Genomic DNA, 22,777 nt, shown 5'->3' on the forward strand with positions numbered 1-22,777 from the left:
TTCAACGAGGAGCGCATGCGCCGGGATATTCTTGACGCAACAATATAGGGCGGGGCCTAAGGTTATTCTCTTCCCACCGGGTCCTAGTGTCCGGTACAACCACCATTGGATTGCTGACTAATGTTTAAAGAATGGCTATTCCCTGTATTAAAGTTCCTGCCCCCTTGCACTAACCCCTTGGTTCCCCATTACTAGAATTTTTCTTTTGTCTTCTACCACGAAGACAGATAGATGCAAAGTATTTGTTGCATTTATCTGCCATTTCCTTGTTCACAGTAAAAAGTCTGACAACACTTCGTCAGGTGACGAAGAGACGAACCCCGAAAGCTTGTGCGTTTACTATCAAGTAAATTGGTTGGACTTAAACCTGGTGTTGTCAGACTTTTTACTGTGTTTACCCCAGTCCAACGCCGGCATATCCACATCATTTCCTTGTTCCCCATTGTATTTTCCCTTTCATCTGCCTCTCATTGACAATGTTTACTTTCACTCACTTCTCCCTATTCACAAACCTACAGAAACATTTAAAAATCTACTTTGTAAACTTTTACTGGTCTACACCTAAAAAGGGAATTGAGCTCAGAAGTGATTTTAAAACAGTTTATTAAGAAGCAACATTTAAAACAAGATGCATCAGTTAAACAGACAGGAAAAGTACCTGACCTGTGAGAGAAGTTTACAGATCCCAGAGGACAAGCAGACGGCTGAAGTGAATGTTGATGTCCATAGCTGGTACCTATGGAAGGTTCACTTCAATGAGCCTGATTGGGGAGAAACCAGTCAATTTGAAACCTCCTTGCTCTTGAGGGCCTATTTTCACCTTTACATGTAGTTAGTTAGCATAAGAGCCAATGGTATCAGGGTTATAAATGTCTTGTTTCAGAGCTTGTGTTAGACACAGGTCCTTAACAGGGAGAGAGGCTTGTCCCGTGTTTGTCAGCTGGCAAGCTTTCTTCTGGAGAGGGATGGCTTTTTCTATAATATTCCATCAGTATCCAAAGATTTTATAAGGCTATTAGATGGTGATTTCTTACAATCTGTTACTTGGATTCAACTTATCGCCATTCCTGTGCTGGCACTGCAGGGGCTGGGGTGCATTATTGACCCTAATAATCACATTTTAATTTGATGTTTTTAAGTTTCCTTTGTACTTTGATTTTGTTCAGGCTGTGCCCCTTCCTTTTGGGGAGCTGCCCCTTTTACTTTCTCCTGATTTAACTTGAATTTGTTTATTTGGTTTGACCTTAAAAGATGCCATTCTTGTGCTGAGGGAATTTCTGTTCCAGACGGGATGGCTGACATTTGGAGACTTTTGATTCTCCACCAGTTCCCATTCCCCTTCTTTCTGTTGGACAGTGGCAGTGTCACTGTGTGTAATGTGCAAGTGAGTAAGAATTCTCAGCAAGGTTTAATCGACACTTTCTAATTGGAGATGTTCATTGCTGCAACCTCTCACATACTGAATAGCGGAATTCAGGCCAAGATCAGTAGGGCGACATGGTAACACAGTGGTTCGCACTGCTGCCTCACAGCGCCAGGACCCGAGTTCAATTCTCGACTTGGGTCACTGTCTGTGTGGAATCTGCATGTTCTCCCTGTGTCTGCTTGGGTTTCCTCTGGGTGCTCTGGTTTCCTCACACATTCGAAAGATGTGCTGGTTAGGTGCATTGGCCATGGTAAATTCTCCCTCAATGTACCCAAACAGGTGACTAGGATGGCGACTGGGGGACTTTCACAGTAACTTCATTGCAGTGTTAATGTAAGCCTCCTTGTGATACTAATAAAGAAACTTAACTTAAACAATTTGAGATTGAAGTAAAAGTTTTAAATCTTGTTGTAAACTCATTTCTGATGGACAGCGGTAACTGCAACCCCAGGAATTCAATCCAGAATATTAACCTCCAGCCTAGTTACTGGCTGTATTAACATCAGCAGAAACAAACTCCTGCTGTCAGAATGAAAGGACCTGGTTGTCAATAACAGCAGAATCCAATCCCTGCTGTCACTTGTGAACTCGCTGGTGCTTCAGTAATTGAGATGAATCAATGAATCCCTTCCCACACTTGGAGCAGGAGAACGGCCTCTCCCCAGTGTGAACTCGTTCATGTCTCAGCAGTTGGCATGAATCAGTGAATCCCTTCCCACACATGGAGCAGGTGAATGGCTTCTCCCCGGTGTGAGCTCGCTGGTGTACAGTGAGACTGCCCGAGTGTCTGAAGCTCCTTCCACAGTCAGTGCAGCTGAATGGTTTCTCCCCAGTGTGAACTCGCTGGTGTTTCAGCAGAGTGGATGAAAGCTTAAAGCTCATTCCACAGTCAGTGCAGCTGAATGGTTTCTCCCCAGAGTGAACTCGCTGGTGTGCCACTAGGTTCGAGGAATTAATGAATCCCTTCCCACACACGGAGCAGGTGAATGGCCTCTCCCCACTGTGAACCCGCTGGTGTAGTGCTAGATTGTATGACTGAATGAATCTTTTCCCACACACAGAGCAGCTGAATGGCCTTTCCCCAGTGTGAACATGCTGATGTAATGCCAGGTTGGATGACTGAGTGAAATCCTTCCCACATATGGAGCAGGTGAAGGGTCTCTCCCCAGTATTGGTGCGTCGATGAGTTTCCAGTTTGGATGGGCAAGTGAATGCTTTCCCACAGTCTCCACATATCCACGGTCTCTCTGTGGTATCAGTGTCATCATGTCTCTCCATGCTGATAATCAGATGAAGCCTCGTCTACACACACATGTCCATTTCTCCTCACTGAATGGTGATGTCTTTTCAAGCTGTGTAACTGGTTTAAGCTCTTTCCACAGTCCGTTCACTGGAACACTCACTCGGGTGTGCGTGTGTCTCGGTGCTTTTCCAGTCACACTGATGTTTGAAATCTTTTCCCACAGACAAAACAAACAAACATTTCTCCTTCCACATTCCAAGTACGATGATATCCAGGTCCTCAGAATTGAGTGATTCTGTCAGATCTTGATGTGATATTTAGTTTCAGATTCCCATCTGTAATTCTCAACTTCTAATAGCAGTAAAAACAGTCAATAAAAGTCATCACTGACAGTCCAGGATAGAAATTCTGAACAGACAATTCTAGTTTCTCTGCAATTTTTTCCTCTCGAACCCCCAGAGTTGCAGATCCCCATCCCACAAACTCTCCCTGAAAGTTTGTTTATTAGTCACAAGTAAGACTTACATTAACACTGCAATGAAATTCCCCTCATCGCCAGTACCTGTTTGGGTCAATGTACCGAACTAGCACGTCTTTCCAACTGTAGGAGGAAACTGGAGCATCCGGAGGAAACCCATGCAGACACAGGGAGAACATGCAAACTCCACCTGAGCTGGGAATCAAACCCAGGACCCTGGCACTGTGAGGAAGCAGTGCTAACCACTGTGCTACCGTGCCACCCCTACTACGTGTACTGGGATGATTTATGTTTATTTATTCATAAACCGGGTGTTTATGAAGCCTCACCGCCCGGATCCATTTATGTTTCCGGTTTGATTTCGGGCTCTGGATCCGCGCCATTCAAAATTTTCATTTAAAACCCGCTGGTTCCAGCTCCTCACCGCCTGCGGATCCACAAAGTGTTTCCAAATCCTCCAGTGTCTGAGCCAGGATGGGGCCGTTAACCTGGGCCTGTTCCCGGGAGGGAGGGAGGGAGAAGCCCCGCAGCTGCAAACCAGGGAGCTGACAATGATTCTGAAGGGTTTGCGGATCCACAAAGTGTTTCCAGACCCTCCCAGCCACCGCCTAACGCTGACTCCGCTTCTCCGCGACAAACAAGCGCCAAGGACAGCAATGACACTGCGCATGCTCCACATCACAATGCCCGGGGACTGATTGACGGCAGGTCCGGACCAATAAGAAGAGGGGGCGGGGCTGGAGGACGGAGCGGGAGCGGCCGGTCGTCCAACCAATCGGAGCGAATGAGGGGGCGGGGCTGGAGGACCGAGCGGGAGCGGCTGGTCCTCCAACCAATCGGAGTGAATGAGAGGCGGAGCTGGAGACCAACACTCAGAAGAAACCCGGTGAATGCGGAGTGAACATTGCAGCAGCGGAGGGGGAGGCGCTGGAACTGGCGGCTGGATATTGGGGAGGGTCTGGAAACACTTTGTGGAGCCGCAAACCCTTCAGAATCATTGTCAGCTCCCTGGTTTGCAGCTGCGGGGCTTCTCCCTCCCCCCCTCCCGGGAACAGGCCCAGGTTAACGGCCCCATCCTGGCTCAGACACTGGAGGATGGTTCACATCAGAGGATGGGGGAGGGGACAGTAAATAAGAGGTTACACTTTGGCCTCAAATCAATGAGGACTTTGATCTCTGGGAAGGAAGGAAACCCTGGGAGGATTCACAAACACCCGCTGGAGGCTCCAACACCCCCAATAAGACCCAGTCTGCAGACAGGAGCTGGAGAACTGAACCCATGATGTGGGTATGCCGGCGTTGGACTGGCGTAAACACAGTAAAAAGTCTGACAACACCAGGTTTTAGTCCAACCAATTTATTTGATAATAGACTCACAAGTGAGTCTATTATCAAATGAACTGAACCCAGACAGAGGAGAGGGAGGGAGAAAACTGGGAGTGGAGGAAAGAAAATTGTCCGTTCAGCGTTTCTATTGTGGGCTGATTTTTAAAGCTGTTTTTACACACGGTTACAAGTTGATGATTTACACACAGAAAACTCAACCCCAAGAGAAATATTTGTCTCTCTGTAATTTATATTCTGCATTTGTTGTGATGTTTTTTGTAAACACAGATTACAGCTTTCAGGAAAGATTAAATGCGTTGAAGTTGTTGCCTGTACAGAGTGACCTGCTTTAAAATTATCAGTGTCTTGGACAGGGGAAATGTGGAAAGAATGCTTCCACTTGTGACAGAGTCTAAAAGGAGGACCAATCAATAAACAAAGACTCATAAATACTAGATAGTTACTAATAAATCGAAGAAGGTAATAAGGATAAATTTCTTCACTCACTGGTTTAGAAGTACCAGAGAAATGAGTTGAGGAAATTGCTGAGATTGTTTCAAAAGGAAACAGGAGAAGCACACAAGAGGAATAGAAAAATCAACTGAAAGGCTGTGATGAGGTATATGGGACAGGAGAAGATGTGTCAAGTATAAAGAATTAAACTGAATGGCTTGTTTGTGTCTTGTATATTCAAAGTAATTCACTGTAAACTCCTTTTCCAGAATATCTGCAGACGGGCGATTCAAACCAAACGTCTTGGGATCTGACAGTGTCACACAGTTCTTCAGGATCTGAATATCAAAGGCCTGTGAATGTGGAAGGAGAAATGTTTGTCTATTTTGTCTTTGGGAAATTACTCAACATCATTGTGACTGGAAAAGCCCCGAGACACAGATATCTCAGTTATTTTTCCACAGCTGGAGCAGATCTTTAACCAGTTACACAGTGTGAAAAAAAACACATTTACATCAGGTAGACACCGTACTCGTGTTCTTTGTGTGAACCTGGTTTCAACTGATTGTATAACCTGGAGAGACATGAGGACACCTGCACCATGTGAACAAGGAGCAGCAATAGGCCATTCGGCCCCACGGGCCAGTTCCACCATTTAATAACATCATGGCTGATCTGATAGTGTGCTCAAATCTGCATTCTGCCTACGCCCAATAGCCTGTCAATAATCATGGAGAAACCATGGAAATGTGCGGACTGTGGGATGGGATTCAATTACCCGTCTGAATTGGAAACCCATCGACGTATTCACACTGGGGAGAGACCATTCACCTGCTTTGTGTGTGGGAAGGGATTCACTCAGTCATCCAGCCTGTACACACACCAGCATGTCCATACTGGTGAGAGGCCATTCACCTGTCTTCAATGTGGGAAGGGATTTAATGCCTTATCAACCCTCCGGACTCACCACCAGGTTCACTCTGATCAGAGACCATTTAAATGTTCTGATTGTGAGAAGAGCTTTAAAAGCAGAAAGGATTTATTGATTCACCAACGCACTCACACTGGGGAGAGGCCGTTCATCTGCAACATGTGTGGGAAGGGATTCACTCAGTCGTCCCACCTCCTGACACACCAAAGTGTTCACACTGATCAGAGACCATTTAAATGTTCTGACTGTGAGAAGAACTTTAAAAGCAGAAAGGATTTACTGATTCATCAACGCACTCACACTGGGGAGAGGCCGTTCATCTGCCCCGTGTGTGGGAAGGGATTCACTTGTTCATCGCAGCTCCTGAAACACCGATTTGTTCACACTGATCAGAGACCTATCAATTGTTCTGAATGTGAGAAAACATTTAAAAGTAAAAAGGATCTTCTGAAACACCAGCACACTCACACTGGGGAGAGGCCATTCACCTGCTCTCTCTGTGGGAAGGGATTCACTCGATTAGCCCACCTTCTGAGACACCGTCGAGTTCACACTGGGGAGAGGCCGTTCACCTGCCCCGTGTGTTGTCAGGAATTCATTGATACATCCGACCTTCTGATACACCGGCGAGTTCACACTGGAGAGAGACCTTACACTTGCCTCCTGTGCGGCAAGAGATTCACTCAGTCATCCCACCTGACTACACACCAACTTGTTCACACTGATCAGAGACCCTTTGAATGTTCTGATTGTGAGAAGAGATTTAAAAGTAAACAGAATCTGCTGAAACACCAGCGAGTTCACACTGGGGAAAGGCCGTTCAACTGTTCCATGTGTGGGAAGGGATTCGCTCAGTCAAACAACCTGCTGAAACACCAGCAAGTTCACAGGCGACAGCAGGGGTTGGATTCTGCTGTTATTGCTGCTGTTAATCACGTCCAAGACTCAATAGTGTCTGGTTACCAGTGAGGTTCCACAGTTTTGTGGTATATATCAATGACTTAGACTTAAATGTAAGGATCATGATTCAGTTTGCAGATGATACAACAATTGTATTTGTGTTCAACAATCCAGAAGAAAGCCGTGGACTGCAGGAAGATATCAGTGGGCTGGTCAGATGGGCAGAAAAATGGCTCATGGAATTTGATCTGGAGCAGTGAGGGAGAATGAATTTGGACATTAGACAAGACAAGGGAATGAACAATAAAGGGGATGATGCTGAGAATTATAGAGGATCAGAGAGAATTTGGAGTCAACATCCAGACATCCGTGAAGGAGGCTGGACATTTAGATCCAAAAGATTAACTCTGTTTCTCCACACAGATGCTGCCAGACCCAACATATTCTGTTAATATTTATAAAATGCTAGTTAGAGCAAGCTAGAGAACTGAGCACAGTTCTGGTCACCAGATTAATCAGTTATAAAAGTATATGTCAAGTAAATCTTGTGACAGAAAGCTGAAGCCAGTTGGCAAGTTTTTAATATCATTACAATCTGTTCAATTTTCAAATCTAGTGAATGAAGGATTAGGAGGGTTAGTGAAGGAATCATTTCACCTGGAGAGTCATGGGGATCTGGAACTCACTGCCTGAAAGGACAGGAGAGGCAGAAACCCTCATCACATTAAACAGGAACTTAGATACGCAGTTCAGATTCTGCAGCACACAGAGGGACAGATCAAGAGCTGGAAAGTAGGATGAAACTGGACAATACTTTTCAAGCCAGCACAGACATGATGGGCTGAATGGCCTCCTGTTGTTCAGTTAATTTTCTATATTTGAGTTCTGACAGTTGGAGTTTGTTTCTGCTGGTGTTAATAACTCCTTGAACTGGGCTGCAGTGTAATATTTTGGATAAATGCGAAATCGGCTTGATTAAAACACACCAGAGTAGATTTTTATGTCTTTCCCACTGTGTTATCTGATTGTACTCTGATTTTCTTATCAGTAATATAACTAATCTCAGTCACCCCAATCTGAGAATGACTTAGTAAATTCCTTCCCTATCAGCACTGCGAGCGTACCTCAAACCACAGGGACTGCAGCGGTTCAGGAAGGGCAGCTCACCACCACCTCAAGGATAATTAGGAATAGACAATAAAAATACTGGCCTAGTCGGTGACACCCACACCCCATGAAAGAAAATGTATGTTCAAACAAGACTTAATTAAGGCAGGACAGGATTCTTTGGATTATAAGTTTTACAACATTAAATTAACATTAAAATTATTATTAAAGGAAAGATGTTTGCATATCAATCCAGGGAAATTTCCAAGATGGTGCTGAAGTGTGGCGACTTCTTGCAAGCTGTGCCCAGCAAACCCTCTAATTCTATCTTCTACTCGTTCCACGCTTCTAAAACTTTATTCTAACTCTTATGACTGTAACACTTCTCTTTGTCTGTACAGCATACAAGAAACAATACTTTTCACTGTATGTTCATACATTGACAATAATAAATCAAATCAGACAGTGATTTTTGCAACTTTGTCTAGGTATTGATCCAGCACAGCATTCCGCTCTCAAAACTCTGTCTCAGACACAGTCCCACTTGCTGACATGGACATGTGAATCTTGCCTTGAGTGAGTGTCTTCAGTAATCAGCCAGCAACAAATCATTACAGAGCCCTGGCTTTTAACCCCTGAGTGGCCAGCACCCTGTGTCAGAGTCAAGCTTTTCCTCAGTTAATAATTAGCTCAAGCTGCTGCTTGGGTTAATCCAATTTATTCTTCGGCACAGTGGCCACCCAGCCTCGGTACATCAGAGAATACAAGAGAGCTAAAATCTCTTGATTTTGAAGTATTTTGCTATCCACTGGATCAAACTAAAGATTATAATGTACCATTCCTCGGGACCTTTATCAGGAATCTTTCATTATTAGAACAGTTTGTCTGAAATTACTGTTTCTCACACAAACAGAGAGACATGTAATAATTCAACTTGACAAGTTTTGGATGAAAATCCAGTCTTTCCAATATGATTATTGATTCATTATTTACAACTTAATCAAGGTTCATCAATTGTACAATAATCTGTTTCATGACTGGTTACTCCCTTCATAGTTTGATTCACATATGTGGTCAATAAAGAAAACAAAATGAGCTATTTCATCACATCGAGTCATAGAGGTTTACAACATGGAAACCGGTCCTTCGGCCCAACTTGTCCATGGCGCCCTTTTTTTTAAACCCTTAAACTAATCCCAATTGCCTGCATTTGGCCCGTATCCTTCTATACCCATCTTACCCATGTAACTATCTAAATGCTTTTTCAAAGACAACATAATACCTGCCTCTACTACTACCTCTGACAGCCTGTTCCAGATGCTCACCACGGTCTGTGTGAAAAAATTGCCCCCTGGATACTTTTGTATCTCTCCCCTCTCCCCGTAAACCTATGCCCTATAGTTTTAGACTCCCCTACCTTTGGGAAAAGGTATTGACTATCTAGCTGCTCTGTGCCCCTCATTATTTTATAGACCACTATAAGATCATCCCTCAGCCTCCTACACGCCAGAGAAAAATCCCCAGTCTATCCAGCCTCTCCTTATAACTCAATCCATCAAGTCCCGGTAGCATCCTAGTAAATCTTTTCTGCATTCTTTCTAGTTTAATAATATACTGTCTATAATAAGGTGACCAGAATGGCACACAATATTCCAAATGTGGCCTTACCAATGTCTTGTATAACTTCAACAAGAAATTCCAACTCCTGTATTCAATGTTCTGACCGATGAAACCAAGCATACTGAATGCCTACTGCACCTAAGCTACACATCTTGGGATGCCAAGGGGCAACTTAGCATAGCCAATCAAGCTGACCTGTACATCATTGGCCTGTGGGAGAGAACAGGAGCACCCGGAGGAAACACATGCAGATCTGGGGAGAACATGCAAACTCTGCACAAACAGTGACCCAAGCCAGGAATTGAACCTGGGTCACTGGCGCTTTGAGGCAGCAAATCTCTTTTAAGGTTCCCCCTTGTCCTAGCTCGAAACTCACATCTTACTCCAGTTTTTCTCACCTCCTCTTAGACTTCAGGATGGTGCAAGCAGGCATTTAAGACGCATTTTCATGAACACCTGAAATGCTATAGCATAAGCTGGATTTGAACCTGGATCCCCGGAGCTGTGTGGCGTAACTGTTGTTCCATTCTTTTTGCTGCTTGATGCTCAGTGACAACATATAGAAGCCCTGCTCAGGGCTCCGACCCCTGGTCAGAGCTGATTGTGTAGTGAGGTTATCAATGAGTTTCAGATGTAAATTCCCACGCAATGAAGAGCAGAATCATGTGAGTTTTTTCCTGCTCCACCGTCTGAACCAATAACTGTCTGCACCAAGTGAAGCGCTGGATGATGGGATTGGAATAGATTGGTGTTCGATGGCCAGTGCAGACACGATGGGCTAAAAGGCCTCTTTTTGTGCTGTCAAACTTCATGAGGAAGGAGGGTTGTTGATGTGCTGTCTGGCTGGGTGATATTTGGAGGAGCTGTCTCCCTGGGGCTGAACTAAAGCATTCCATAATAATGTGAGCCTTGTAAGGAGCTCTTGGCGACACATAAAATCTCCACGCTCTGCTGAGTGACACTTTTTTATGTATTTCAGCCAGTGTGGGGAAAGACCCTGAGTGCACAGCTCAGGAATTTAACAGCCAGGTACTGTGAACTCACTCACAAATCACATATGACACATTGGAAGTTGCGATACATTCAAATTTTAACTACTGTTCATAGAATCATGGAATCCCTACAGTTCAGAAGAGGCTATTCGACCTATCAAATCTGCATTGACTCTCTGACAGAGTATCTCACCCAGGCCCTTTCCTCTGCTCTATTCCTCCAACCCCACACACTACCATGGCTAATCCATCTAACCTACACATCTTTGGACTGTCGGAGGAAACCAGAGTACCCAAAGGAAACCCACACAGACATGGGGAGAGCATGACAGACAGTCACCCAAGCAGGATTTGAACCCAGATTAGGCTGTGTGGCCTGACTGCCGTTCCACTCTTTCTGCTGCTTAATGCTCAGTGACAACATACGAAAGCCCTGGTCAGAGCTGATTGTGTAGTGAGTTTATCAATGGGTTTTGAATGTAAGTTCACACACAATGAAGATCAGAATCATGTGAGCTTTTTCCTGCTCCACCGTCCGCACCATGTTGTTGCCTAACAAGAGGCATACACATGGTGGGTCATGCGTGGGCTGCTCTTGGATATTTTGAGAGTAGCCTAGTACTTCACGTCGTTTGTGTATACTTGAAACTGGACCAGCGGATGGGCACCACGACAGCTCAGTGACTATCACTGTTTGCTGTGCAGATACATGGATTTGGGCCAATGTCTGTGGCAGTTTGCGCATTCTCCCTGTGGTTGCGTGGGTTTCCTCCGGGTGCTCCGGTTTCCTCCCACACCCCAAAGATGTGCTCTCAAGCTGATTGGTGTAACAAATTGTCCCTAAATTATTCTCCCCTTAATCTGGTCTTCAGTGGGGGTACCATAAGCTGAGACATGGGTCAAGGGTGGAGGAGGAAAAGCACATTGTTAAGATGGCGGTGCGGGCTCGTTGGGCCGAAGGGCCTGTTTCCCGTGCTGTGTTGTTCTTTGTTTTGTTATTTGCCAAATATAAAAATATTTTATGAAATGAGCAGTTTCCAATAAAATGAGTAAAATCCGAAACCAAAGATCACCAGCATCTCATTAACTTCATTTAACAAAGTGGAATGTGTTTAATCGACCTTAATGACTATTTTTATCTAGAACATTACTGACACAGAATATTAGAACATGTTTTTATTGGATGGTGGGCTAATATAACTATTAGGGGATTTGATATAAATCCTATCAAACGTTACATTTTCAATCCAGCTTTCCAAAGAGAGAATACAGTCAGCAGCAGCTTTGAACTATCTAGTCAGTGAAAACAGAATGTCATTGAGGCAGTGACACACTGAGACCACACATGAGTCAGAGCCTTTCCACATTATGTTTATTTTAAAAATAAAGAACTTATAAACTTCCCAAGACAGCTTCTCCTGCAAATGCAACAGATGTAACAGTTGCACGTTCACCTCCTCCCTACTCACCATCCAGGGGTTACACATATGGCCTCAATCCCAAAGTGTCAAATAGTTTGAAATCACATTTTGGAAATGGAGTAAGGGTGATTTATTCAAAATAAATTGACACGATATATTTTATATATAGATACTAAGTTAAAAGATTTAATATATACACTGTATGTGGCATCTGTACTATCTTATCCATGTAATGAAGTAAACGCAACAAAATTCAACAAAATACAAAAGGTATTGTTACTGAGAGAATACGTCATCAATATTTGATTTAATTTATTGTTGCATGTACTGGGATACTGTGAAAAACATTGTTTCTGGTGCACTATAGCAACAAGCTATGCCGTTCATACAGAGGGGAAAAGGAAAGGATATGGTGCAGATGATAGTGCTGTAGTGTTGTCAAAAATGGACACTGAAGCCCTGAAAATTAGTGAGATCGCCAGAATATTAAACTCCAGCGAGTCATATCAGCAGGAACAAAACCACGTATCAATACTAAACAAGATAAACAGCAGCAGTAACAGTAGAATTATTGAACCTATTGAACCTGTTGATGTCTCAGGAACCATTGTGACTGACTGAATCTCTTCCCACACACAGAGCAGTTAAATGGCCTCTTAGTGTGAGTGCATTGGTGAGCCAGCAGGTTGAAAAGCTTTGCGAACCCCACGCACGGAGCAAGTGAACAGCCTCTGCCCAGCGTGAACTCGCTGGTGAGCAGTGAGGTTGGATGACCGATTGAATCCTTTCCCACACATGGAGCAGATGAATGGCCTCTCTCCAGTGTGAACTCGCTGGTGTAAAACAAGATTGGATGACTGCCTGAAAGTCTTTCCACAGTCAGTGCAGCTGAATGGCTTCTCCTCAGTGTGAATTCGTTGGTGTCTCAGCAGGGTGGGTAAATGTGTAAATCCCTTCCCACACGTGGAACAAGTAAATGGCCTCTCCCCAGTGTGAATCCGTTGGTGTGCAATGAGACAGGTTGCCTGTCTAAAATTCTTTCCACAGGAAGTGCAGCTGAATGGCTTTTGAGTGTGAATCCGCTGGTGTGACAGCAGGTGGGATGACCCAGTGAATCCTTCCCCACACATGGAGCAGGTGAAAGGCCTCTCCCCAGTGTGAACTCGCTGATGTAATGTGAAGTTGGATGACTGAGTGAACCTTTTTCCACACTCAGGACAGGTGAACAGTCCCTCCCCAGTGTGAGTGCGTTGGTGTGCCGTGAGTGCTGAAGAATGCCTGAACCTTTTTCCACAGGTAGTGCAGCTGAATGGCTTCTCCTCAGTGTGAATTCGCTGGTGTGATGAAAGACCAGATAACTGAGTGAAAGCCTTCCCACACACAGAGCAGGTGAATGCCCTCTTCCCTGTGTGAACTCGCTGGTGTAATGATAGGTTGGATGACTGAGTAAATCCTTTCCCACATATAGAACAGGTGAATGGCCTCTCCCCAGTGTGACTGCGTAGATGGTTTTCCAGCAGGGATGGATAATTGAATCCTTTACCACAATCTTCACATTTCCACCGTTTCTCCATGGTGCCAGTGTCCCTGTGTCTCTCCAGGTTGGATAATTAGTTCAAGTCTTGTCCAAACATTGAACAAATGTATGATTTTTCCTTATATTTTGCAATGTTTTCTCAAGCCGAATAACTGGTTAAAGCTCTTTCCAGTCAGTTCACTGGAACACTCACTCGGGTAGGTGTGTGTGTGTCGATGCTTTTCCAGTCACTGATGTTTGAAATGTGTTCTTTTAGAACAGTTGATCATTTATCCTTTCACATTCAAAGACCGATGATATTCAGATCCTGATAAATGGAGTTACTCAACCCGAGCTTGATCTGACTTTTCTCATCTGCAAATCCTTCTCTTCTGATCTCCTGCAGAAGCAGTTCACAAACTCCGGCACAAACAAGAGCCAAGGCCAGCAATGACACTGCGCATGTCCCACATCACAATGCTCGGACGCTGACTGACGGCAGGCGCGGACCAATAGGAAGAGGGGGCAACTGGAAATAAGTGTGGGAGCGGCTGGCCCTCTAACCAATCAGAGTGAATGAGGGGCAGGGCTGGAGGACCGCGTGGGAGCGGCTGGTCCTCCAACCATTCAGAGTGAAGGAGGGGCAGGGCTGGAGGACCGCGTGGGAGGCCAGTCCTCCAACTAATCAGAGTGAAGGAGGGGCGGGGCTGGAGGACCACGTGGGAGAGGCTGGTCCTCTAACCAATCAGAGTGAATGAGGGGCGGGGGGGCATGTCGGGAGTGGAGCATGCGCGACATTGGTAAGGCGGTTGTGAGCCTCGCAATGGAGCGAGCGCTCTGAGCATGCTCAGTGTCAGTCATGGTGTTGGGGAGGAGATTGTGAACAGAGGGTAGGAATGGAAACCACGGCTGCACTGGAAAGGGCACCAACTTCTGGCTTCGGCCGCGGCCCCTGACTTTCCCATGGGAACAGGCCCAAAGGGGGCGGCCTCGCTAGCTGCCATCTTACGAGTGTGAATGAGGGTGATCAGAGAGGCGGGGCTTCCTCCCCGGTAATGAGCCTGGGTTAACGAGGCAACCGTTCGTCGCCATCTTGGGAGAGGAAATGGGTCTGGTCCAGATGTGGTGCAAGGGTGGCCATCTTGATAAGGGAATAGTGAGTGGCCGGGGCTTCTCCCAGTTGCGAGGTGCGAGTTACCCAGGCAACCGGCCGCGGCCATCTTGGAGCGGGTTCAGGTCTTTCCCTGAGAGACAGAGACTGGGACTGACAAACTGGGGGAGAGAATATTCCAGAGAAACCAGACCTGTCTGCTCTCAATTTCTGTCCTATACTCTTTGTGAGCACTCCTTTCAAACCATTTTCCAGGGGAGGATTTCCACAAATTAAAACAAACATCAAAATCTGACAGATTCATCAGGAGCTGAATATCATTGAATGTGGAAGTAGAAATATTTTTCTGTTCTGTCTGTGTGAAAAGATTTCAAACATCAGTGTGACTGGAAAGCACCAAGACACACAGAAGCTAGAGTGTTCGAGCGAGCTAACTATGGAAAGAGCTTCAATCATTTAGACAGCCTGAAAAACATCACACCGTTCACACCGAGGAGAAACTGTACACGTGTTGTGTGTGTGTGTGGACGAGGCTTCAACTGATTGTCCAACCAGGAGAGACACAAGGGCATTGGCAGCATGAAGAAACAGTGGAAATGTGGGGATTGTGAGAAGGGATTCAATTATGCATCCCGCCTGGAAATCCATCAACACTGGGAACAGCATCACAGAGAGACTGTGGAAATATGAGGATTGTGGTGAAGGATTCTATTATCCATGTCAGCTGGAAATCCATTGACAGTCATGCTGGGGAGAAGCTATTCACCTCTTATATGTGTGGAAAAGGATTTATTAAGGCAGCGAGCCTCCTGTCACACTTGCGAATTCACACTGAGGAAAGACCTTATAGTTGCACATACTGTGAAAGGAGGTTTAAACAGTCATCTATCCTCACTGCACATCAGCGAATTCACACTGGGATGTGACCATTCAGCTGTTCCGTATCTGAGAAGAGATTTACTCAGTTATCTCACCCTGCTAACATTACTAGTCCTTCATCCTGTTAATACGCCAATGCATTCACGCTGGGGAGAAGCGATTCATCTGCTCCAAATGTGAGAAAGGATTTAACTCAGTTGTCTGGCCTTTGGCCACACCACAGAATTCACACTGAGGACAGGCCATACTCCTGCTCTGTCTATGGGAAGGGATTTACTCGGTTATCTCACCCTGCTAACATACAGAGAAATCACACTGGGAATAAGTCATACAGCTGCACTTCTTGTGGGAAGAGCTTCAGGTCTTCATCCAACCTCAGTGCACACAAGCGTGTTCACGCTGGGGAGAAATCATTCACCTGCTCTGACTGTGGGGTGGAATTCACTCAGTCAGCCAACCTGGTGGTACACAAGAGAATTCACACTGAGGAGAAACCATTTAACTGCACCTCCTTTGGAAAGAGCTTCAGGCAGTTATCCACACTCACTGCACACCAATGTACTCACACTGCGGAGACGCCATTCACCTGCGCTGTGTGGGGGAAGGGATTCACTCAGTCAGCCAGCCTCATGTTACACCAAGTTCACACTGAGGAGAGGCCGTTCAACTGCATTCACTGTGGAAAGAAATTCACTTTGGTTCAGACAAGAGTTTAACCAATTAAGGCAAAGGCAGAATTCTCTGGATAGTAAATTTAAATAAGTTTATTCATGAACAAGGTTTACTGAATCACTTTAAGACATTGGCTTTTATAACTTGAAGTGGGTGATCAATCTGAAAGGTTAAACCCTCTCTGGCTCCTTCTTTGAGAGGACTTTTTGTGGAATTCAGCCTTGGAAGTTTGGCTCCTCCTTTGACAGGAGTTTCCTTGAAACTAGGCCTCAGGACTCTTCAGTATTTGGCTCACAGGGAAGACCTTTGGAACCTCTGCTTTTATCCCCCTACATCAGAATTGGGTCTGTTTGACATGACAATTGGTCAATTTGGTTAGATTAATTGGATCCCCAATACTTACACCACTTTTCCCTTCATCTTAGTCAGGAATACAACAGAATTGTTTCACACTATCCCTTTATCTGATTCCATACAGTTTTATCTTGTTCACATAGTTTCAAATATTGAAAGGTTTGAAGGTCTCTCTCGCCAGTACATTAGTACATTTATCTTCATTGCACATTCTTTACGTACGCAGCAATAAGCTTTTACATTTTTACAGTAAATAAAACTCAGTCTTTTACGATAACCACTGATTCATTAATTGTAACTGAATACAATCATCTGTTAGTGACTGGGAGCTAATTAATACAGGATTCTTTAATTCATTTGGTTAATACAAGATTCACTGGTTCAAAAAGACACACAATGGAAGATAATAGGTTTCTTTCTTATTCACCTTGATCAGATCGAACAATTGACCTTATTCTTGAGCCAGATTTGACGGAATATAATGTCCTGCAGCTTATCAAAATGATAAAAGAAATTCTTAGTTTAAACAATTTCTGCTGGCTATACAGTTTGCACAAGCATTTAGATGAATACAGCATTAATTTTTAAAATAAAGCTTCATTCACATGTTAGAGTTTAAGATGGCTTCCTTGACCTTGTTACTTAGAATGTTCAAAGAACAATACAGCACAGTATCAGCCACTTTGGCCCACCAAGCCTGTGCCAATAGAGTTTCTATCTCTCTGTTCACCTCCTATCTGTCTATCTACCTTGGACATTGCTAATGTGCCTGCTTGCATCCCTTCCACTGGGAGTGCATTCCAGACACTCAGCACCTCTATAGAGTCATAGAGGTTAACAGCATGGAAACAGGCCCTTTGGCTCAACTTGTCTATGCTGCCCCTTTTTTTAAATGACTAAGCTAGTCCCAATTGCCTGCATTTGGCCCATATCCCTTGATAGCAATCTTACTCGTAACAGTCTAAATGTTTTTCAAAAGTCAAAATTGTACCCGCCTCTACTACTACCTCTGGCAACTTGTTCCAGACACTCACCATGCTGTGTCTGAAAAGTCACCCCCCTGGATCCTTTTGTATCTCTCCCCTCTCATCTTAAACCTATGGCCTCTAGTTTTACACTTCCCTACCTTGGAAAAAGATATTGATTATCTAGCTGATCTATGCCCCTCATTATTTTATAAACTTCTATAAGATCACCCCTAAGTCTCCTATGCGCCAGAGGAAAAACGTCCCAGTCTATCCAGCCTCTCCTTATAACTCAAACCATCAACTCCCAGAAGCATCCTAATAAATCTTTTCTGCATTCTTTCTAGTTTAATAATATCCTGTCTATAATAAGGTGGTAAAAAGTCTGACAACACCAGGTTTTAGTCCAACCGATTTATTTGATAGTAAACGCACAAGCTTTTGGGTTAGTCCCTTCGTCAGGTGAATGGAGAGTTCTGGCCTCAGACAGAGCATTTAAAGCACAGACAGTTTACAGATTACTGATTAGATTGTGAATCTTTACACCTAACCTGCTGTTCAAGTCTTGAAGTGGCTGACAATGTGCGTGGAAGGAGCACTGATCACAGGTTAAAGAGATGTGTATTGTCTCCAGACAGTACAGTGAGTGAGGTTTTGCAAACCCAGGCAAGTGTTGGGGGTTACAGATAGTGCGACATGAACCCAAGATCCTTGTTGAGACCGTCCTCATGAATAAGGTGACCAGAACTGTATACAATATTACAAGTGGCCTTACCAATGTCTTGTGCAACTTCAACAAGATGTCCCAACTCCTATATTCAATGTTCTGACCAATGAAACCAAGCATGCCGGATGCCTTCTTCACCACCCTGTCCATCTGTGACTCCACTTTCAATGAGCTATGAACAAGTACCCCTAGATCTCTTTGTTCTACAACTCTCCCCAAAGCACTACCATTAACTAAGCCCTACCGTGGTTCGATCTATCAAAATGCATCACCTCGCACTAAATTAAATTCCATCTGTCAATCGTCAGCCCACTGGCCCAATAGATCAAGAACCCACTGCAATCCGAACTAACCTTCTTCACTGTCCACTATGCCACCCATCTTGGTGTTATCTGCAAACTTAGTAATCATGCCTCCTAAATTCTCATCCAAATCATTAATACAAATGACAAATAACAGTGGACCCAGCACCGATCCCTGAGGTACACCACTAGTCACAGGCTTCCAGTTTGAAAAACAACTCTCTACATCCACCCTCTGGTTTCTGTCATCAAGCTAATTTTGCATCCATTTAGTTACCTCACATTGGGTCCTGTGAGATTTAATCTTATGCAACAACCTACTATGTGGTATCTTATCAAAGGCCTTGCTAAAGTTCATGTAGACAACATCAACTGCACTGCCCTCATCTACCTTATTGGTTACGCCTTCAAAAAACTCAAACTTCTGAGACATGATTTTCCACTCACAAAGCCATGCTGACTGTCCCTAATGAGTCCTTGCCTCTCTAAATGCCTGTAGATTCTGTCTCTCAGAATACCTTCTACCAGGGTACCCACTACAGATGTGAGGCTCTTTAAAGTGCATCAAGGTAGATAAATCCCCAGGGCCTAATGAAGTGTATCCCAGGACATTGTGGGAGTCTAGGGAGGAAATTGCAAGTTCCCTAGCAGAGATATTTGAATTGACATCCACAGGTGAGGTGCCTGAAGATTGGAGGGTGGCAAATGTTGTGCCTTTGTTTAAAAACGGGGAAGCAAAGTTGTGAGACTGGCCAGTTCAGCAGAAAGAAACTCACTGACCCTCCCACCTCAACTGTCAGAGTGAACATATTTCAGTGCTGGATGTGATTAACAGCAGCAATAACAGCAGAATCCAACGACTGTAATCAATTATGAACTCGCTGGTGTCTCAATAGGGTAGATGATTGAGTAAATCCTTTCCCACAGTCAGAGCAGGTGAATGGTCTCTCCCCAGTGTGGACTCGTTGGTGTCTTCTCAGGTTGGACAAGTCTCGGAACTGCTTCCCACAATCAGAGCAGGTGAATGGTCTCTCCCCAGTGTGAACGCGCTGGTGTTTTTGCAGAGTGGATGAATCTTTGAATTTCTTTGCGCACACTGTGCAGATGAACGGCTTCTCCTCAGTGTGAATTCGTTGGTGTGTCAGCAGATGGGTTGAATTTTTGAATCCCTTCCCACAGTCAGAACAGAAGAATGACCTCTCCTCAGTGTGAACCTGTCGGTGTCGCATCAGGTTGGATAACCATCTAAACCTTATCTCGCAGTGAGAGCAGCTGAATTGTTTCTGCTCAGTGTGAACTCGCTGGTGTGTCTGCAGGTTGGATGACTGAGTGAATCCTTTTCCACACTGAGAGCAGGTAAACGGCCTCTCCCCAGTGTGGGCTCGCTGGTGTGTCAGCAAATCGGATAACTGATTGAATCTCTTCCCACACTCAGAGCAGCTGAATGGCCTCTCCCCAGTGTGAATTCGCTGGTGTGTCTGCAGGTTGGATAACTGAGTGAATCCTTTCCCACACTCAGAGCAAACAAATGGCCTCTCCCCAGAGTGAACTCGCTGATGTATCTTCAGGGTGGATGAATGTTTGAAACCTTTCCCACATGCTGTGCAGGTGAATGGCCTTTCCTTCATGTGAATTCGCTGGTGTGTCAGCAGGTGGGATGAATTTGTGAATCCCTTCCCACAATTCGAGCAGGTAAACGGCCGCTCCCCGATGTGAATACGTCGATGAGTTTCTAGTTTTGAGGGGGTTATGAATCTCTTTCCACAGTCCTCACATTTCCATGGTTTCTCCGTGGTGTAGGTGTCCTCGTGTCTCTCCATGTTCAACAATCAAATTAAGTTTCCGCACACAGGACACACATAGGGTCTTTCCCGGCTCCAAATGGGAATGTTTCTTCAAGCTGTGTAACTGGTTAAGGCTGGAACAATCAGTTCAAAGTGTGTGTGCTGATGCTTTTCTAGTCACATTGAGAATTAATAACTGATGAAGCTGATAGAGCAGACAATTATTTCTCCATCTTGATTCAAAGGCCACTGATCTTCACTTTGCAATGAATCAACTGAATCTTTCAGAACCTGATGCAACGTTTGATTTGAGATTTCTGGCTTAAATCCTCACTTCTAACATCTGTAAAAGAAGTTGGCAAAAGTAATCAGCGTTAGTACAGGATAGACATTCAGAACAGACAATTCTAGTTTCTCTGGAGCATTTTGTCCCCCTTTCATTCCCCAAAAGCTGTAAGTTTCCATCTCACACATTGAGAGGAAATTCCCTAGTGGTATTATCGCTAGACTATTAATCCAAAATTCAGCTAATGTTTGGGGACCCAGGTTCGAATCCTGCCACAGCAAATGGTAGAATGTGAATTCAGTACAAACATGTGGAATTAAGAATCTATTGATGATTGTGAAACTATTGTTGATTGTTGGAAAACCCCATCACTAATGCTTTTTAGGGAAGGAAATCTGCCATCCTCACCTGGCATGGCCAACATGTGACACCAAAGGTACAGTAATGTGCTGATTCACATTGCCCTCTGAAACACCCCAGTAAACCAATCGGTTCAAGGGCACTGAGGGATGGGTAATAAATGCTGGCCAGCCAGCGATGATGTGGAGATGCTGGCGTTGGACTGGGGTAAATACAGTAAGACAATTCACAACACCAGGTTAAAAGTCCAACAGGTTCATTTGGTAGCAAAAGCCAGCGATGCTCATGTCTCATGAATGAAGAAAAAATAACTCTCCCTCCATTCTCACTCTGCTGGATATAATATTGAGCCTCCACAGGCTGATTGACAGAGCTGGGCCAAACTTTCCAGAGTCTACAACCTCCCTAGATTCACTCCCTTTCCCTTTCGTTGCAGCAAGTCAGCAATTCCCCCAGAATGAGAAGAAACAGAAAGGGGGAAAAAAGAAAGTATTTTACTCACAGATGTTGGCTTCTTTTAGGTATGGCTTGTTATCCAACTGACCAACAAAAGAGGAAATTTCAGTCTGTCTGAAGTTCAATCTGCATTGTCACAAAGCTCGCGCTCTGATTGCCTGGAGGGCCACAGTCCTTCCGGTCCTCCAACTCTTCCTATTGGTCAACAATTCAAAGTGAAGGTCAGAGGGTGGGCTCTTCCGCCGGAACATGCACAGATTCCCCTCTCCCTTGGACATGCGCAGTCCCGGGCCGGGGGGGGGAGGGGAGATGACCGAGCGGCTTCTGCCGCTTGACTGGAAACCTTGGCTCGAGGAGGGGCAGAGGGGAGGGGAACAATGAGTGGGGGCGGGGCTCCCGGGTCCGCGCAGCCCCGGCCTGCGCACTGGGACCCGCAGCCGTCACCGCGGAGCAGTGATTCCTAATGATTATTTCAATTATGGCTCCGCTGTGACGTCACAAAGCGGAAGTTGGCCAGTGATGATGTAATTTAGACAATGTCTGAGATCACCACTTGTTGGTCAGATCCGCTTTTCTGCGCAGTGCAACTTGGAGCACACTGTTAATTCACTGGCTGTTGGGTTACAAGTCCTTCACGGCTCTTATCACAAATTTATGATGAAATAATTTAAATAATGCCTGAAAAAACTTTACTTCTTGGTCTGACCCCTTTTTCAGTGCAGTGCTATTTGGAGTATACCATTACTTCATCAACTATTAGGTTGCAAGTCCTCACAGTTCTTATGATGAAATAATTTAAACATAAGAACATAAGAAATAGGAGCAGGAGTAGGCCATCTAGCCCTTCGAGCCTGCCCCGCCATTCAATAAGATCATGGCTGATCTGTCGCTGCTCAGTTCCACTTTCCCGCTTTCTCCCCATAACCCTTAATCCCCTCTCTTATCAAAAACCCATCAACCCGCGTCTTAAAAATATTTAGCGAGGCAGCCTCCACCACTTCAACGGGCAGAGAATTCCAGAGATTCACCACCCTTTGAGTGAAGAAGTTCCTCCTCAACTCCGTTCTAAACCGCCCCCCTTTTATCTTGAGGCTGTGCCCCCTAGTCCTACTGTCTTTTTTGAGCGGGAAGAGTCTCTCCACCTCTATCCTATCCATCCCATTCATCATCTTATACGTCTCAATGAGATCTCCCCTCATTCTTCTAAACTCTAACGAGTACAAGCCCAGTTTATTCAGCCTCTCCTCATAGCTCAACCCCCTCAACTCCGGTATCAGCCTAGTAAACCTCCTCTGCATTCCCTCCAAGGCCAAAATATCCTTGCGCAGGTGCGGCGCCCAAAACTGCACACAGTACTCCAGCTGCGGCCTCACCAATGCCCTATACAGCTGCAGCAAGACCTCCCTACTTTTATATTCAATCCCCCTCGCTATGAAGGCCAGCATCCCATTTGCCTTCCTGACCACCT

The 22,777-nt window shown here is 45.0% G+C and overlaps 2 protein-coding genes across 2 annotated transcripts in view; one reads left to right on the forward strand and one right to left on the reverse strand.

Moving 5' to 3' along the window:
• The window catches only part of LOC145335579 (uncharacterized), a 30,341-nt gene extending 23,356 nt beyond the window's left edge, over positions 1–6,985 (forward strand). The window contains exon 4 of the mRNA XM_080181386.1: positions 5,963–6,985. Within this exon, the coding sequence (XP_080037512.1) occupies positions 5,963–6,826 (864 nt within the window). The 3' untranslated portion in view covers positions 6,827–6,985. The remainder of the gene's footprint in view (positions 1–5,962) is intronic.
• The window catches only part of LOC145363615 (uncharacterized), a 62,177-nt gene continuing 40,930 nt past the window's right edge, over positions 1,531–22,777 (reverse strand). Inside the window, 3 exon segments of the mRNA XM_080218796.1 lie at positions 1,531–2,669; positions 12,627–13,315; positions 19,302–20,178. Coding sequence (XP_080074922.1) covers positions 2,003–2,669; positions 12,627–13,315; positions 19,302–20,178 — 2,233 coding nt within the window. The 3' untranslated portion in view covers positions 1,531–2,002.

This window comes from Carcharhinus amblyrhynchos, unplaced genomic scaffold (genome assembly GCF_965287045.1).
Source record: "Carcharhinus amblyrhynchos unplaced genomic scaffold, sCarAmb.v2.hapA scaffold_39, whole genome shotgun sequence".
NCBI lineage: Eukaryota > Metazoa > Chordata > Chondrichthyes > Carcharhiniformes > Carcharhinidae > Carcharhinus > Carcharhinus amblyrhynchos.